Source organism: Rhinatrema bivittatum, chromosome 6, assembly GCF_901001135.1.
Source record: "Rhinatrema bivittatum chromosome 6, aRhiBiv1.1, whole genome shotgun sequence".
NCBI classification, from domain to species: domain Eukaryota; kingdom Metazoa; phylum Chordata; class Amphibia; order Gymnophiona; family Rhinatrematidae; genus Rhinatrema; species Rhinatrema bivittatum.
In genome coordinates, this window is record NC_042620.1 from 87,140,504 (window position 1) to 87,153,856 (window position 13,353).

The following is a 13,353-nucleotide window of genomic DNA, read 5'->3' on the forward strand; positions in this document are numbered from 1 at the left end:
GAGGTAACCTGCTGCTTCATGCAGGTTTTCTGTTTAAAGGTTGTAACTGTGGCTTTGTGCAGATTACCCCATGCCATTCCTGGAAGCACATGCAGTTCTCCAAGGAAAAGCAGGATGGTAGTCCTCACACACGGGGGACATCATCAGATGGACTTGCTGGGCTGGCCCGCGGGAAGTCTAATGCCTGCCTCTGACTAGGCATTACATTTCCCATGGTAAAACCAGACACGCTAGATAGCCTTCCCACTAATGCGCTTCCTTGCATTGCAGGGTAATAGCTAATAAGGCTTATTACCCTGCAATTTGCATCACATAAGCTTTCTGTGGGTTATTTTAGCACTGTTTTTTGTTTCAGCGCTAAAGCTCCTATTACATACCCGAGCAAGGTTAGCTCTGAAAAACCTTTGCTAAAAAAACGAGTAAAAACTCCAGATAGAATCAGCGCAGCTTATTACATAGACCCCCCTAAGAATGTTTTAGAGGAAAGGGATATAAAAATATGAGAATAATCCCCTGGTAGTTGTGGATGAAGGCTCCTGCTGCCAGATCCCAACTGTATTCTTGATTGAGCTGGAAGTACAAAGAAGTAAAAGGAAACCGCAGCGTCAAAAAAAGAAAATGAGAGCTAACAGCGAAATAACATTTGTTTGCTGTTTTCTTATTTGATAAAGGTAGTGACTGTGGTCAGGATATTCCGCTCTCTCAGTTATCACCACCTACCCCAGATCCAAATGGTACCAGCACTGTGAAGAGTGGGAGCTACCCTACTACTCTTGAACATGATAAACAAAAGGATGAGTTTGTAAAGAAACTGGCTTCAAAGGTAATAAACAATTTATACTCTTTCTCTGAAGAAAAATGGTAGCATTTTTTATGCTTCTAAGTTTTCAGGGAGTCTATTTATATGGTTGTTTATAGATCTGCTCATTAAAGCATGTTGTTTATTTCTGATGAGATGGGCAAAGAGATCAAACCGATGACATAAAGGCACTGCTAGAAGAGAGATGAGAAATTATATGTACTTGACAAGTTGCTTCTGACAAAGTGGACTCTGTCCTCGAAAGCTCATGTTTTAATAAATTAGTCTATAAGGTGCCACTTGACACCTGTCTTTTTTGACAAGTTAACACCTCTTTCACAGCTGTGATCTGAAATGACAAATTTTTACATTTGTATTGTGTATTCATTTGGTCAAATTGCTTACTGCAAGAGTTTGGCACCCCCTACTAGCCAGTTTAAATGAGTAGAGTTAATAGTAGTGTAAGTGAGGGCAGAGGTTCAGGTAGGCCCCTTTGGTCTTAAATATGAAAATTTCCTAAGCCTCAGAAATAGTCATGGGGATATAAGGCCCATGACATTCTTTTTCTGCTTTACTTTGAGGGATATACTCTGTATTACGAGAAGGCCTAAGTTAGTGGGTTTCTGAGAATATAAACCTGTAGTGGCCCTAAAAAGAAAAACACGAAAGAATGTGGCATTTTTAGTGTGTGCAGACCAAAGGACGGGGCCGTCTCAGTTTTCACGAAAAACAGAATTTTTAGGAAATGGTTGAAGAATAAGCCTTCCTAAAATGCGGGACGTATGTGGAAGTTAAAAAAAAAAATATATATATATATTTTCTACACAGAAAAAGTCAGGAGAGGGAGGGAGAAACGGGGATGAAAATATGTTGGGGTGAAGCAATAAATGTGGCAGCGTCTGTGCACCCTGATCTTAGAGAAGAAAACCATGAATAATCTCAAAACAAAACTACAGGAAAAAAAGTTGCCTTACTGAATGACAGCATAGCATTGCATACCTTTGCCATATGAAAATGGAATTCTCTTTTTACTGAAGAGAAATTGTTCCGCAAAGTTTCTTTAATGAACTGTTCTGGAGATTCATGGATGTTGGCCAAAGAATGTGCCTGTCTGTAAGTAAATAGACTTTAATCATGGAGTAACAGGGGGATGTTTTTTTTTTCTTTTTAATAAGGTGGTTGCCTATCACTACTGCCAAGCAGACAACACGTATACATGTCTTGTTCCGGAATTTGTGCACAGTATTGCAGCTTTGCTTTGCCGTTCACATCAGCTAACAGCCTACAGGGATCTTTTAATAAGAGAACCTCATTTGCAGAGTATGCTTAGCCTTCGGTCATGTGTGCAGGATCCTGCGGCAGCTTTTAGAAGAGGCGTGCTGGAACCCCTGGTAAACCTGAGAAGAGGTATGTTAAACGGTATGGCAAATGTTCTCAGTCAGATTAGATTTTGGCAAATGTTCAGAGCTCTATTCAGCCAAAAAAATATTCAGGGTTTATTTAGTGTATCTGTTGCCTCGACATGAAGCTGGCTGAGAAGAAAATCATCTGGTTTAAGGGCCTCTGACTCCATCATTGCAGGCAGGTTGTACAAGGAATCAGATAATTCTCTACTGTAGCTTATTGGCTTATGTTTGTTAGCTGTCCAATGTGTGCAGCAAAACAAAGAATAGGAAATCAAAGAGGATGAAGGCCTGGATTTAGGCATAGACAATATAGGCAAATACCAAATATCCAGGTAAAAAAAAAGTAGTGCAAATGTGCCAAGGAGGAGCCTGCTCCCACCATCCACTTCAAAGGGGCAAACTTCCCCACTTTCCAATCTCTGAGGTCTCCCACACTCCAGTCCTGCCTACGGTCACCAAGATCTTAAATCTGGCCCTGAAGAAAGATATATGAGGGGTAGGAGAGATTTATTTATGGTCACACACTGATTCAGCTGGAGGGAGGTCTCAAGCCTTCTCAGCTTTGTGCTTGAATCATTAGAATGCACTACTAGGCACTAAAACACAATGTAAAAGAGAAGTCAACAAAAATATTTTTTTCTGTTCTATTTTACCTACTTTGAGAGAGCATCTAACACAGACATCCATTTTTCCTTACATCTCTCATATTTTGCTATTTTATTTTGATCTGTTGTGATCATCATGCTTTGCTGCTTTTCAAGTCTGTTTCCTGTTGCATTTTTGATCCTCATTTTGATGAGATTGCTGTTAATGAGGATCTGGCAGTGTTACCATGTCTACATTAGCAGTTATGGTATAGTCCTGGGTTTCTACTGCTCTTCCTTGCAATCCTTGACTTTCATATCCAGTGTGACAGCATTACCTACATTATTACCTCATAGGAGTTCTGAGCCATTTGAAATTTAGATTCTTGCTCTTATTTTTGTTGCATTGCTCTTTTATAAGGGTAATTTTCAAGGGCATTCCTGTGGATAATGGTGCTTTACATGCAGAAAGGCTAATTATAAAATTGCCCACCTGATATGTGGGTAAACTTACGCACATTTATCCTGTATGTGCATAAGTTTACCCAGACTAAGTGGAGGCGTGCCTGGGGGATGGAGATGCGGGGTTGACTTATGCATATACTTTTTGATTTTCAAAAGTATGAGCCTAAATTTTCAAGAACATTTCCTGTGCACAAATTAGCAGATGTAACTGTGCATGGGTAATGTGCATATGTGTTTTTCTCGACTAGAGTTTCTTCCTGTTCTTTTATAGTTCTAGTTCAGCTGGAAACAGGGTTAGAATTCTGCACCATGAGCCTTCATTTGGGGATATTTTTATGTGCAGTTAATTTTGCTGGGATAATTTTCATAGCAGTCATGCAGGTTAAGTTTGCTTTCAAGTGGTGTAACTTATGCGTGTATTTGCTGACTTTCTTCTGCAGGCTGTTTAAAAAGGTACCCCCTTATGGGCTGATTTTAAATGGCTGACGCACATAAAAAACGGGGGTTACATGTGTGGCTGGGCCTTTTGCGCGACGCGCACATTTTAGAAGGGTCCCGGCTGCAAGTGTTACTCTCGTTATGCGCAGAAGTGTCAGGCCAAAGAAAAGGGGCGGTCCAGGGGGTGGGGAGGGGCGGGGCTGGAGGCGGCCGGTAGAGCGTCCATTTGCCGCTGTACCAGGGAAGGGAGTGAGGGTGTGCGCAAGTTGCTACTGTTCCGTTGGAGCAGTAAGCAACAAAATAAGACCAAAAAAAGGTAAGAGAAAAGGTTTGGGGAAGGAAGGTTAGGGTAGGAGGTAAGGAAGTTCCCTCCTAGTCCACTGCTTAATTGGAGTGGACTGGGAGGGAACTGGGGAAGGCCGCGATGCGTCGCCATGAGAAAGCTGCAGAAAACTACACCCTCCCCTTGCGCACGCAGATTACAAAATCCGGCACGCATGTGCGCATGTCCCGCCGATTTTATAACTTGTGCACGCCAGCATGCGCATGTTATTAAATCGGCGCATCCATGGGTGCGCGCCGGGTAGCGCGCGCGCACCTATTAAAATCTACCCCTTAATGTTTAGTTCATAGGCAAGTGAGAGATCAGCAAATTATCAAAAGATTTAATGGATTTTTTTGTAGATCGTGTATCTTCTCTTTAAACTGTTTTAATTGCACTCTACTGTCAAACAGTTCCCATATGCACGCAGTGGCTGTATCCTAAGTATCAGCGATGATTAGGGGAGAGGGGGGCAAATGTAGTTTTGCAGCATGATGTAGGTCTTCTGGTCCTCAAGGGGCCACAAACAGGCCTGGTTTTCAAGGTATTCACAGTGAAATGCATGAGAGAGATTTGTATTGCATTGCCTCCATTGTATGCACATCTTTCCTAAGCATATTCATTGTGGATATCCTGAAAACCAGGCAGTTTTGTGGCTCTTGAGAACTGGAGTTGGACATCCCTGAAATGGGGAAAGTGCTAAATAATTTTGCGTTTATAGAAAGTGCTAAAATATGGTAAAATATACTGGTCAAGGAAACAAAATCTAAAATACTGTTTGTGCTTTGTGACTTTTTTATAGAAATATTGTGGATGAATAGATTAGGAGGGAGAGAACCACCCAGTACTGGTTAAGTAAACTGAAATGTAGTTTCTAAACTCATCCTGTACGAAGTAGAATTCTGAATTATCAGCCTTTTTTGTAAAAGCTTACTCTGCATACTGCTTTAAGAATTTGATATGTGCATACTTGGACCTCATTTGGTCCATTAAAGGACCTGCTAGGCTGATTTGCCTATTTTGCATAGAGAGGACATAAATGCAGTAATCAAGTAGTATGACTAATTCATGGAAACATGTAATAGCTGGATTATTTACCTGCATTTCTCTATCGTCCTTTAGAGCAGAAAATTCCAGAAGAAGAATATATCATTTTGATAGATGGTTTAAATGAGGCAGAATTTCACAAACCTGATTATGGTGATACTATTGCCACTTTTATTACAAAACTTATTTCCCGGTTTCCTTCCTGGCTGAAGATGATTGTGACTGTGCGTGCCAATTTTCAGGTAAAAACTATATTTCACTGTTTTGTAGTCCCGATATACATATCTATTTTCACAACTATTCTTGCAAGATGTAGCTTAAAAGGACTCTCATTCAGAAAAGGGTACATTACTTTACAAACTATGCTCTTTTTTTCTCTCATTATGTCTATTATTCAATTTAAATCGGGGCTTCCCGAACTTGTCTTGGGGACCCAACAATCAGTCGGGTTTTCAGGATTGCCACAATGATTATGCTTTACAAACCGTGGAGACTCAGTACATGAAATTTATCTCATGCATATTCATTGTGGCTATCCTGAAAATCTGACTGACTGTGGGGTCTCCAGGACAGGTTTGAGAATTCCTGAGTTAAATGACGGACTACAATCTGATTATTTAGCCTACTGACTGGTTTTCCACAATGCAGTGACCAGCATACAAATGCTACTAATCTATTATTTTTGTAAAGGATTATCATATAACTCTCTGCCCCTCATTTTCTCATGGTTGATGTATAGACCTGGTGCTTGTAGAAAACAGTAAGGAGGAGGATCTATTTTTTTCATGAGACATTAAAGCAGCAGTATTAGCAGAAAGGGTATTGTTAAAGTCTCCCGTTCTTATTTAATGAACATTTCAGTCCTGAAGAAGTATGGAAGTTTAAAGTTTTTAAAGTTCTTTCTCCGTATCTATGCTTATTTGAATCTGTGAAATTTTGAATCTGTGAAATTTTGTTTCCCGCAGTTCGGGCCGATTTTTTTCGGCTGTCCTGAACCGAAACCCCACCCCCCACCCCAACCCTTCAGATTTAATTAATTACAACCCCCCATCCTCCCGACCCCCCCCCCCCCAAAACTTAATGAAAGTCCTGATGGTCCAGCAGGGGTCATGGGAGCAATCTTCCGCTCTCGGGACGTCAGCTGCCAGTAAACAAAATGGTGCCTGTGGCCCTTTGCCTTTACCATATGACAGGGGCTATCGGTCTGTCATGTTAAAAAAAATGGCGTGGGTCATCCATTGCTCCTACCATGTGACAGGGGCCGACCAATGGCACCGATAGCCCCTGTCACATGGTAAGGGCAAAGGGCCATTGGCGCCATTTTGATTAGTGGCAGCCAACGGCCCAAGAGGGGGAGATCTCTCATGGGCCCCCACTGGACCACCAAGGACTTTCGATAAGTCTTGGGGGGGGGGGGTTTGAGCAAGTCTTGGGGGGGTCGGGAGGGTGCGGGATTGCAATTAATTAAATTTGAAGGGTTTGGGGGTTATTTTCTTTAAATGTGCCCTTTCTCCCCCCCCCCCCAAAATATGATAACCCACGAAATTTTGTGTGGTTTTCTTTTCTTATCATTTCGGCAGGTCCCCGAACCACGACAAAATAGGAAATATTGTCTTTATTTTCTATTTTGTCACAAATGAATGCACATCCCTACCTGCTGATACTTATCAGAATATCTTGCTTGTGAAGCATAAATATAACACAAACCAATGAGGAGTTGTCTCTAGAAAGGATTAAAAAAATAGGTCATAGGACCATAAGTAGTACAAGTTCTTATTTTTAAAAGAATGGAAAAGGTATAAGAAATAAAATGTTAATGGGAAAATAAGAGAGCACGTAGAAGTAAGAATAAAAGATAAACCAATTGTGGAGTTAAGATGCAGGGAAGATTTAGATTTGAAGAATCTGTCTGTAGTGAATACTGTTCACACTCCATTACTGATGACTTTTAAAGGAAAATTTCCAGCATGAAATAGAAACATACAAAATGTCAGCAGAAAATGGCTATTCTGATTGCTTCTAGTACACTGGGGCTTTTTTCCTGGCATCAGTGAGCAAATGCATTATTTTATGAAAAAAAAAAAAAATATATATATATATATATATATTGTAATGAAAAGGAAAACATACAGCAATGTGTACATAAAAGCTTTAATATGGTCATTGCACGATAAAGTGAGTTTCTGTTTATCAAACATCAAGTTATATACTAGAGCATTGCTTATGGCAAAAACAAATAATTTGTTTCAGGTGATGATGCACTGAACTTTAAAGAAACCTTTAACTTAAAAAAAAAAAAAAGGAAAACGCACATTTGGAAAGACTAAACACATTTCGTAAAATACATCTGTTGCTGATATTATGTTTTTAAATTGCAGGAAATAACAGGCTTGTTGCCCTTCTTCAAAATATCCCTAGATGACTTCCCAGAGAACAAAGAAATCTACAGTGACCTGAAAGCATACACTCACTACAGAATAGACAACAGTCAGGAAATTATGAACAACATATCTTTGAGTGGGAAAGCAGAGAGTAGTATAATTGGGAAAGTAAGTGACCATCTCGTCATGAAAAGTCAAGGATCCTATCTTTATCTGAAACTGACCCTTGACCTTTTTGAAAAAGGGCATTTGGTGATTAAGAGTGCAAGCTACAAGGTCGTCCCCGTGTCTCTGTCAGAGCTGTACCTGCTTCAGTGCAACATGAAGTTTATTACTAATTCCGCTTTTGAGAGAGCACTTCCGATTTTCAATTTGGCACTAGCTTCACTTCATCCTATGACTGATGAGCAGATTTTCCAAGCCATTAATGCTGGGCATATAAATGGGGAGCAAGAATGGAAGGACTTTCAGCTCAGGATGGAAGCCCTTTCGTGCTTTTTGATTAAAAGGAGGGACAAGACGCGCATGTTTTGCCACCCTTCCTTTAGAGAGTGGCTTGTTTGGAGAGCAGACGGGGAAAACACAGAGTACTTATGTGATCCAAGGTAAGCTGGTACTTCTTTTATGTGTCTCTTTTGTAAGTGATATGTCTTCACTGTCATTTCTAACAAGAGCCTTGCTGAAACTGTACAGATGTAAGCTTCTTTTTAAAATTTCCTTTATCATGCTCCAGAGACCAGTTTCTGAGGTTTGTCAGATAATCCGTATAAAAATTATTTTCTCATTTTAAGTGTTCCACCCCCCCCCCCAAACACACAAATATTCAACACAACTTTTTGTTTCCTATGAGCATTATTGTTCCCCCAACAATACTTTTACTTTTCCCATAAACAGAACTGCACCACTGTAAAATAGGCCAGGGCTGAATCTAGAGCACTTTTAATACCACACTGACAAGCCAACTGAGTTCATTTTGATAGTGACTGGCAAATAAAATGTTACGCTTATTTAAATTTCCAATGAATAAAAGTGATTAAGAAATGTTAAATAGATATGAGCACTTACACCAAGGGGAGTCCTGAGGGAGTGCTGATAGCAGAGCGTTCATCTGCTGGTGGTATGTTGGACTTGCTGAGAGAGAATGCTTAAATCTTAAAAATAAAATCTTAGAGGATTCAACTATTACTGGCTGTGTATATTGTGTGCTAATTTTAAGATTAGCATTTGACTGCAAGTATTAGAATTGTGTATGTTGTGGAAAAAACAGACTTTGGATTAATTCTGTGAGCTAGTTAAGGTTAATGTTTGCATGTTAATGTTAGACTTGTTAATTTGGAAAGGTCACTTGATCTGAGATGAGTGTATTTATTTATTTATTTATTTATGAACATTTGATATTACGCCTTTTCCCAAAGTTGATCTCAAGGCGGATTACAATTAATTTAAATGAACAGAGGCATTAGAACAGCTTACAGTAAAATCAGAATCTGCAATTAACATAGCATTAAGGACCCATTAGTGAATAGTCTCAAGACCCAGTTATGCCCCTGTTGTGCATAACAAAGTCCCTTGTAGAGAGATCTGGATCTTGGGCTGATGTGGGTCTTAGGGGGAAGGCCTAGCTGAAAAAGCATGCCTTAGCTTTTTACCTAAACTTAAGGTAGCATAGTTCTAGTTCCTGGGCAGCTAGTCGTTTGCTTGATATTCTCCCTCTCCATCTCCTACTCAACTATCATAATTTTTGATATACAGATAATTATCCCCAGCGGAGGTAAATCTTCAAAATAAAATTTTGTATCTGTATATTGCTTTGTTAGCTTTGCCAGTGGATTAGAATAACATACAAGAGATCATGTGACACTGTGGGCAAGGCAAGATGTAGGGAAGCTTTGCTCTGGGGGCTAGCTATATACATTTTTAGAAAAACCTAAAAGATGTGAATTGCTTGAAGAAATTCTTCTCTGTATAAATCAGTGGTTTGCTAAGCTATGGGCCAGATTTTCAAAGCTCTATGTGCGTAAATCGGCTTACGTGTGCCGGGCCTATTTTAGAAAGGCCCAGTGACACTCGTAAAGCCCCGGGACGCATCTAAGTCCTGGGGCTTTTCTAAAGGGGCGGCAGCAGGGCCAGAGGCCTCCGGCACAGCGGCCATTTGCCACTGTGTCAGAGGATCGCGTGCGGGCAGGCTGCCAGCACGCGCAACCTGCACCTGACTCCAGGCAGGCGCAAAAGGTATGATAAGAATTTGGGGAGGGGTTAGAGTAGGGCTGGGGGGGGAAGGTTAGGGGAAGGGGTGGGAAGCTTAGGTTATGGGGAAGGGAACAGGGGAAGCCTGCGGGCGTCGGCGCACGCAAGGTGCACTCGTGTGCACCTCCTTGCGCGCGCCGATCCCCGATTTTATAACATGCGTGAGCAGTTTGACTTGGAATGTCCTTTTTGATAGGAAGAAGGTGAACCATCGCCATCAATTCCGATTTTTCTCAGCTGATGGCACAGAGCGTTATAGTCAACAATGTCGAAAGCTGCCGTGAGGTCAATTAGCACCAGGAGATAAGATTCGTTATTTTTGAATCCCTGTAATATGGGGTCCGTTGAGGATACGAGTAAGGTCTCAGTAGAGCGATTTTTTTCTGAATCCAAATTGGTTTGAATGCAAAATGTGGTGGTCATCTAGATAGTCTTCAAGTTGTGATAATATGGCTTTTTCAAGAATTTTGGATAGCAAGGGTAGATTGGATATAGGTGGATAATTTTCCCAATTGTCAATACTGCTAGTTTTGTTTTTTAGGATAGATTTTATCACTGCTTGTTTTGCTCTGTCTTAGACTAGACCTTCCATGAGAGATTGATTGATTAGAGATGTGATTGTAGGCGTGATCATGCTTTGTATTAGTTTTAAGGAACTAGCTGGAATGGGGTCAAGGGGATGAAATGCGGGTTTTAATTTAGAAATTATTTGTGTGATTTGTAATTTAGATGTTCTGTTGTCAAAAGTGGTCCATTTAGCTGGTTCATGATTTTCTTCTTGTTTTCTGGTCGTTGAGTGTGCAGAGAAATGATTTTTTTAGTCTGATTATTTTTTCTGATAAATGATTGGTGTAGTCTTTGCAGGCATTCTTAGAGAAGCAGTTGTTGCTAGAGATAGAGGACAGCGAATCCTTGATTGGATGTTTATCGACATCAAAGAGTAATTTAGAGTTAAATATCACTTCATGAATCTGTTTGACATAGTGTTCTTTCCTTTCTTTGTTGATAGAGGCCTGGTATTGAGAAATAAGTGATCTATATTTTCCAAGTGATTCTGATGTCTGGCTTTTCCGCCAAAGTTTCTCAGATTTTCTCAGTAATTGTTTTGTGCATAATGGTTCTTCATTGTACCAAGGTTTCTTTTGTTTCAAGGAATATTGATAGAGTTGTATTGATTTTGTTTGTATTGGGCTAAGGTTGTCCACTATTTCCTTAACCATTCTATCCCATGCATGACAATGAATGTAAACACATTTAATCACATAATCTTTTTCCTAAAAACCCTGCACTGTTGCCCAACACTTTACTGTTCTAAATTCAAACTCTTGGTCCCAGCCTACAAAATAATCAAATGCCCAGCAACAATGTAGTCAATGAATCCCTAACTCTGTATGTGACCCTACATCAATGTGCCTTTCCAGCATTAGGAAGAGAACTTTTGTAGGATCAGTCTCAACCCTATGGAATTCTCTACCAAGCCATATCTGACTTGCCCTTGACCTTCTAACTAAAACCTGTATTGTTTATAACTAGTACGTTACTTTACTCAACTGATTACTCTGTTCCCATTATGTTAATCAGTTGAACTACTGCGTAGCTCCATCTGTAACATGTACCTATATTGTACTCAACTGTTATAACTGCCTTGTATTGTAGGTTTGTTATTATTGTGTATGTTTTATATTTTTATGTTTAAGCTTTAATTTGGTCAGTATGACTGGCTCTCGCTGTAAGCGGGAAGATAAATACTTTAAAACAAATAAGTAAACTGCCTATGCTGTACTACTCCCACCGTACTAGCCAGGATTAATTGTGCACTACGCCCTACAAAATGACTCTGTAACATGCTTTGAACTTCCCAGCTGGAAAAACATGCTTTGAATTTCCCAGCTTGGAAAGCATGCCGTAAATGATGACATTTAAAGCATCAATACTAGCAACAAAACATTTTAGATTATTCAGTTGTCAATTAAACAAAATCAATAAGATTGACCATTTCATTGTTTTTATTTCATTTCTGAGGAGACTTTAAAATTCCTGAAAATTCCTATGTAGCTACTCCCACTTTTACAAATCTAAGCAAGTCAGGGTATTGCTTACCAACCACCAACAGAACACCATACAAGTCACACTGATGCATGTAAAATATGACCAGCAGAAGAGTGGACTCATGGAGGGAGTTTGTATAAACAGGGCATGTATATCATGAAAGCTGCAGATCATGAAGTTCAGTAAACTGTAATTATATAATTAAAATTATTGGCATTCAAACACTGCACGGATCAGCAGTAGCCACAGAGGCGTTCACGGAGCGGGATGCCAGTGGCCAGTAGTTGGTGTTCCACCTTCACGGAGCAGAAGGATGGAGGGCTGCTATTTCAAAAAAAAAAACCAAAACAAAAAAATAAAAACAGGGGTGGGTAAGAGTATGGGGCAAGGGGGTGGCCTGCTTGTTGCAGCGGTTGCTACCCCCAATTGAGCTGGATGTCACTTGGATGCAGATTCAAAGCTGCTCTCTAAATTGGGTGGAGGGGAATTAGGGCTGGAGGGTACTGGAAGCCAATAGTAACAGGTGGGAGAAAGAAAAAGGGAAAAAAAAATGGATAAAGTGCGTAGCTTGCTGGGCAGACTTGATGGGCCATTTGGTCTTCTTCTGCCGTCATTTCTATGTTTCTATGTAAAATGAGTAAAAAAAAAAAAAAAAAGGGATGTATATCGTTTTTTTGACAAATTAAAATATCGTACAATATTTCCTAATTTGTCATGTAACTGTAAAACCAATAAACGATTCGCCCTAACCTGGAAACGATTCGGCGGGAAAAAAAACAAACCGAACCGCGGGAGATACGAAATTTCCTGCGGTTTTACGAAAATGAACGCAGGAACGATCGCTGGCACGATGCACATCTCGTAAAATAAAAAAAAAATTAAGGAGCTACATAAAAAGGATGCCATAGAGCCAATAAATAGGCATCTTAATTTTTTGACAAATCTTTCTAAGACCACTGCTTTAAAGTTTTATTTTTTTGTATCTATAGACTTGAAAGGATCTTCCACATTTTGCCTCATCTCTGTCTCCCAGATTCTTAATCTCATATTTTAATGCACCAAGTTGTTCAAGCTTTGACATTTTATTTAATTTTTCATAACAAATATAGATGCCTGCTATATTGAATTGCATAGTTTTCTGTTCTTCCTGAAATTGAATCATCATGTTTAGTGTCCGGAGATTAAACACGCAATACCAACCACAATGAAATGTTATCACAGTCCGTTATTGTTACAAGGTAATATGAAAGGGTCTAGTGATTAACATTGCTTTTTAATTTTATTTTTTTTTGTAGACTCTGTAATACTTTAAATCTTGCAGAGCATATTGAGGAAGAAACTTAAATGTGACTTTAGCTGTGAATAAAAGTGGAAACACTTTTGGACACAAACTAAATCTTACTAAAATTTGTAATTGGGTAATCATAAATGTGGATATGCCTGCAGAACTCCTTAAGAACTATGTACCTCTGGTAGAATTATGTTTGGTTTTTTTCCCAACCAGGAGTGGGCATGCCCTGTTGGCATTTATGTACTCTCGACAAGAAGGAAAATTGAACCGGCAACAAACTATGGAACTGGGTCATCACATCCTTAAAGCACATATTTTCAAGGT

The 13,353-nt window shown here is 39.7% G+C and overlaps 1 protein-coding gene across 5 annotated transcripts in view; it reads left to right on the forward strand.

Annotated features, from left to right (window-relative positions):
* Window positions 1–13,353, forward strand: part of TANC1 (tetratricopeptide repeat, ankyrin repeat and coiled-coil containing 1) — a 408,770-nt gene that overhangs the window by 264,987 nt on the left and 130,430 nt on the right. For all 5 annotated transcript variants that reach the window (XM_029605548.1, XM_029605546.1, XM_029605545.1 and 2 more), the window contains 5 exons: window positions 672–823; window positions 1,975–2,206; window positions 5,137–5,303; window positions 7,440–8,047; window positions 13,243–13,351. In XM_029605548.1, coding sequence (XP_029461408.1) covers window positions 672–823; window positions 1,975–2,206; window positions 5,137–5,303; window positions 7,440–8,047; window positions 13,243–13,351 — 1,268 coding nt within the window. The remainder of the gene's footprint in view (window positions 1–671; window positions 824–1,974; window positions 2,207–5,136; window positions 5,304–7,439; window positions 8,048–13,242; window positions 13,352–13,353) is intronic.